At 39.0% G+C, this 6004-nt stretch overlaps 1 protein-coding gene across 1 annotated transcript; it reads right to left on the bottom strand.

Annotated features, from left to right (window-relative positions):
- Positions 1–1473: 1473 nt before the first annotated feature.
- LOC147254371 (trace amine-associated receptor 1-like) lies at positions 1474–2469 on the bottom strand. Its single transcript, XM_086215772.1, has one exon. It carries the CDS (start codon positions 2467–2469, stop codon positions 1474–1476), a length of 996 nt encoding a protein of 331 aa, XP_086071898.1.
- Positions 2470–6004: the final 3535 nt, after the last annotated feature.

Genomic DNA, 6004 nt, shown 5'->3' with positions numbered 1-6004 from the left:
TTTTTAGAGCCAGACAAGCGTATAGATTCCCCCTCTCTCGTCTTTGTTTACACCAGACCCTCAATGGACGACTGACTACTAGTTAGCTTAGCTGCAATCAACAGTAGCAGTCGAGCATCTTTATCCAAAACGATCCCTCCCCGCATTGACAGAACTAAGGTTGTGTTTCAAAATCACCATGAAAGTAACATTGAAAATTGAGAAATGTGTTTTTTTTAGGGTCAGATACACACACAAAAGTTGTAAAATTTTTCACTATTGAGACAACTTTCTCTACTGCCTCACTGCTATCATTAATTGTAGCTAAGCTAACCAGTATTCAGCCATCTGGGAGGGGCATGAAGATGTCACAAAAGGAGGAGGGAAACATCCATCCATGTGTTTGACACTAAAAATGATGAGCGATAACTATATTTCACAAAAAGTTGGTGTGTTCCTTTGATGTTGCAAAAAAGATGTCAGGCCATGGTGTCACAAACAGCCATCTTAAAAAAGTTCTCTGGTGTGTAAAAATAAATTTGTGCATAACAGCATGAGGGCCCTTGTACACGATGCCTGCACAGCGTTAGCTCCTGGACGTCTGCCCTCAGCTGGCTTCTTTTGACTCTGAAGAGCCTCCTCTTGCAAACGTCTCCAACCTAGGTGCTAATGCTAGGGCTAGCCAGCCACCGCGTGAGAGAAATGGTTAAGGTGCTTGTATCAGGAATGTACTCCTCTTTTATTTGTGTAGGAAGGTACGTCAAACCAGTTAATCAAGAGCCCGGCTTTTAGACAAACTACTCTCAGTAAGGGGAGGTACAGTTCCTACATCTACGTGGTGATTATTGAGCAATTAGTCTACTGTGTGATTGACAGAATGAGAACATATATGAGCTGGAATCTTGAGTCGGCGTACTAAAGATTTTGCTTTGTGCTGAAATGATACAGTCGATGCCTTTAATTGCTAGAGCCCATTTTTTTGTGCGTTGTCTTTTTATTTTATTTTTTTTTACCTGCTGAGAGCATTAGGGATGATGTGGTTTTGCAGTCCATTTTATTGAGTGGTAAGTGATTGAGAACAAGATGACAATAAGAGGAATTGTATACAGTTACAGTTCATGTGGTGCAGCGATGATCGTAGCGCTGATTGTACATTTTGACAACACATATGACGGGGACCACGAAAGAAAATTACATAGATATCTTTAATATCCAGGAAATCACATTGTAGACACTCTGGGATAAACTGGTCAGACACATACTTGAGTTGGCCCTCGTCCTCATGATCAGAAGCTTCACTTGCATTCCCTTCTGTTCCCCCTTAGCACAACATATCAAGAACGTCACGAGGGAATGACTTCATATTTGGCTTAAATGTCCACTGGAACTCAAAGTGAACAAGAACACTTTAGGTGGTCTTTTTCCAGAAGGGGCCAACACCGGGGCGCCCGAGCAGGCCGGTGAGGTTCTCAACAGTCGTCAGAAGCGGCTGATTTAGTCCGTGAAGAGTGTTGTGTCTGAAAGGTCTGACTGGAAGACGCTACCTGAAGTGAATAACCAGAAGGCTTTTCGGAACCAACTGTAAAAGAAAGCATATATCAGAGGGTTCACCGTGGAGTTCAAATATCCCACCCACGCGAGTGTTTCAAACAGCGCAGGTGGTGTTGAGTAGCTGATAAATGGATCTATGATATTACAAACAAAAAAAGGAGTCCAAAAGGAAAGAAAAGCCCCCATGATGACAGCCAGTGTTTTAGTGGCTTTTCTCTGGCTGCTGTTTGAATCTTTTGCTGAGGTGATACAGCTTGTGTTCTGAATGCTGCGTATCTGTCTCCGCGCCACCATAAAGATCTTCAGGTAGATACTGAGCATTATTATTCCTGGAGTATAAAAGGACAATAATGAAGAGACTGTGCTCGATAGTCCACTCTGAAATAAAACACATCCCCCCTGGCACTTGACGTGGTTATCATAGAACTCCTCGATCCCCCAGATATTCAACTCCAGAAAGATCATTCCAAAGCCTATTAGAGCTGAAATACTCCAACAGAGCAGAATCATGATCAGAGCCACATTGATTGTTATTTTTCTTCCATATAAGAGAGGCTGGCAGACAGCATAGTGTCGGTCTACTGAAATGACAGACAGGTTAAGAATTGATGCTGTACACAGCATGACATCGGAACTCAGGTAGACTTTACAAAAGAAGTCACCGAAGTACCAGCAAGACTCCACGCTCCGAATCATCCCAGGGAACATGACCAACAAACCCAAGAGAAGGTCGGACAGCGCCAGGGAGAGGATGAGGTAGTTAGTCGGAGTGTGGAGCTGCTTGAAATAGGCGATGGAGACACTGACCAGGAGGTTTCCACACACCGTTAAGAAAACCGTGAGCCCGAGAATCACATAGAGGGAGAAGCGTACGGAGAAAGGGTGAACAGTCTTCAGACATGAGCTGTTTCCGGACTCGAAGCATTGTGTAGGTTCCATCTGTTTGGAGGGAGACAACAATAATTCAGCTAGAAACATGTTAAAACAGCAGATCTATGGAGCAGCAGAACGCGTTTTATATCTTATTGAAAATGTGCTGAACAAAACCTGATTTAGATGATTCAGTAGGTTGTGCTCAAAATATCCACTAGATGTCCCTACATCTCAAGTCTTCTCTGTTTTTCTTCTAGTTGGCAGTTAAAAAAAATTAACTTCGAGGACTGTTAGGTTTTTATTACTGTACTGAAAGGTCGGACGGAACTGAATAATGCAACATGACAAAACAAAAAAGAAAAACATTTTCTGGTCAAACTTGTTCATTTGTCCTTTTATTTATAAAAGTAGTAGACCTAAGCGAATGTGGTATTGAGGAATATTTGTTCAATTGAAAAAACAAACAAATTTTTTATCATTCTCTGCCAATATGACATGAGTAATTTGATTAAATCTTATAATCATATTTACTGAATTTCTTTTAATGTTCGAAACAACACTTAAGCAGTGAAGGTAAAATGCAAGAACATGAACAAGACGAGAATGTTCAGCTGTTGTTTAGATCAAATATTTTATGCCATCCCATTGTTATTGAATGAAAAGGTATGTCGATATTGCGTTCACCGTCTTTGAGATGTTCTAGTCTGTAAATGCTTTGTAGCATATGACCATTTCCCAAACTATTTGTTCTACGTTTTAATAAATTCATTTCAACTTTGACCATTCAGTGACATCTTAACAGTTTGGAAGAGTATCTGCTAAAAAAAAAATGTTGATTTTTATTTACAGCCCCAAGAGAATAAAACCACAATATGTTGCTTTTTTCTTAGTAAGCACATACAAGGTAAAATAGTGAGCACATACAAGGTAAAATAGTGAGCACATACAAGGTAAAATAGTGAGTACATACAAGGTAAAATAGTGAGCACATACAAGGTAAAATAGTGAGCACATACAAGGTAAAATAGTGAGCACATACAAGGTAAAATAGTGAGTACATACAAGGTAAAATAGTGAGTACATACAAGGTAAAATAGTGAGTACATACAAGGTAAAATAGTGAGTACATACAAGGTAAAATACACCAGAGAGGGCAAAAACAATGTGAGTGTTAAACAAGAAATAAATGTGCATTTATTTATCTATTCTTTTTTTATATAATAAGTTCCCATCACAAAACTTTAAATATCTGAGTGACATCATCTAAATTGATGATTTATGTAAAGCAGCAAAGCAGAAAACCTCAATATCTCAGTAGTACTTGACTGTGAGGAGACCAAGAAAGAGAGGAAGTTGTATGATGGGAAGCACTGTGTCGCTATGGGGCACAGCGAGGCTGGTAATCATGCCGGAACATTCAGCAGGCTGTAATTGTTTCCTCCAATTATTACTGATTGAAATAATTAGGTGACAAAATACTTTGCAGATGCAGAACAGAAGACACAAGAGCAATTCAAGAAAGTGTTGAACGGAACGAGGATGTCTGTTCCATGTCTACCACCTCAACGGCTTCCTGTTCTAATGCTCAATAAAGAGTAAAATAATCTCAACTTGTTCTAATTTCAAATCCTACCCTGAAGTAGAACACAATACATGTGTGCAACAACAAGTATGTTTATGCCGGGAAAAAGCACACGCGTGCACAGGCGGACTAATGTCATGTTGAAGGTGCTGTGTTCTGGTGAAAAAAGTAATTCAACACGGTTGCGTTAAATCACCACAGACCAACACGTTTTACTGTCGCTTTGCAAGCCTTCATTGGTTCATGCTTAATACTGTGTCTGGAGCTTATCTTCAATCAAGTCAAACTTTGTTTAAAATCCTGAAATTACACATGAAGATTTAGTGTCTATTCAATTTGTGACGTCCCCTGTCCTCAGATCCTCGATCCAAGTTCTCTAAATGCACATTCCTTCCATGACAAACCAGTAAAAAGCCTTGTCTAGACAATAAAACGACATTATATCTTAAAAAAGTTTATGTTCCAATTGGCTTCGAATTCTTGTTGATGGAACTTGAGGAGATAAGTTGAAATAATTTTGTAAGAAAGGTTTATATGGTTTGATCATCATAAAATTAACTATCCTTGTCTTCTCATGGTCAATCAACTTAAAATCCAAAGGCACTAATTTTTGAAGTTATAACGTAGTTTTATTTACAGTGTAAGAAATACATAGCAACATGATTATTAAGTAGGTATGGAAGGATGTCATTGCTATCAACGGTACGGCTGTGACGACCACTGTACCCTGCAGGTCCACAGTACTAACAAAATACTTACATTATAATAAAATATTAATAACATACACTGCTGTAACTACAGTCCATCTAAGTACTGGAAGGAAATAGTACTAACAGATATAAGAAGTTTAAACTGTATGTTCAGAGAAACTACATGTCGGTGTCAGGGAGTTTCAGTCTGAATGCAGCAGTATTCGGATATCAGCTGCAATTAGTAATCATCACCTTAAGTACATTCTGCTGCCTACATGCAAATAAGCTATAAATACCAATAAACTGTAATAAAACATTTAATATTCATTTTAATCTTACACATGCAATAATTATTAAGTCTTGAAAAAAGGTGAGAACCTGATAGAAACAATAATAAAACTCTTCATACACTAATTAGCATACGAACATTTGGTAGCTGAGAGAATATTCAAATATATTATTCCAAATATTCCAGCCTCTACTCACCTTCCATGGTCGGCTGGACGGATGTTGTATCCCGATTTGCAGGATTTGTCTCACATGAAGTCGTTTTCATCAGTACTTATACCTGATGAGCTCTCTGTCTCTCTGACCAGCAAAGGCAACAGAGCCTTGGGAGGTAAGTAGGGCCTGTCCCAGCGGACAACTTACACTCCTGAAATCCCTCTGCTGAAAGTAGATTAGAAAAGTTTTTCCTCGCTCTTGTTCATATCAAAATTCTTAGATAGTTCATGAAAAGATAAAATGTTGTTGTTGGAAGAGAACAGATGCTTCTACTTCCTGGTTGTATGCCTGCTGATGTGTACCTGTCACTGTGACCTTGACCTTGAACCGCACCAGTGGTTTCATGTCATTCCTCAGTCCCAGTGGATTTTGAGCTACACACGTCAAGGCGTTCCTTAGATATCACGCACATTGGATGTACCGATGACCTTTGACCACCAAAATATTTTAGTTTTATTTTATTTAGTTAATCCTTGAGTCCCAGAGGAAAAAGCAGTTCCCTGAGGCGCTCCAGAGGTGTTCGCTTAGCTAAAAATAGGAGAAATGGCCAAATGAAACATAAGAATTAATGATGCCAGACAGCGTAAAATAAAAGTACTAACATAAACATTGTAACACTGGTGCATCTTGTCTGCCTCTTCCGCTGCCTGGTGACAATATGGGTAGGTGCGTTCCATTCAGTAGCACAGTGAGAGTAAGAAAGGCCGATGTAGTGTATGGGGGAAAAAAAAACTATTTTCAGCCACAGCGATCTCATTCTTTAACATTTATTTTTGCCATTATTATTAAATTATTCATTATCAATAATAATTTTCAACCAACA

This window comes from Aulostomus chinensis, chromosome 10, assembly GCF_037954235.1.
Source record: "Aulostomus chinensis isolate RoL2024-O1b breed Wild chromosome 10, RoL_Achi_v1.0, whole genome shotgun sequence".
NCBI lineage: Eukaryota > Metazoa > Chordata > Actinopteri > Syngnathiformes > Aulostomidae > Aulostomus > Aulostomus chinensis.
This window is presented reverse-complemented; position numbering and strand designations above follow the sequence as displayed.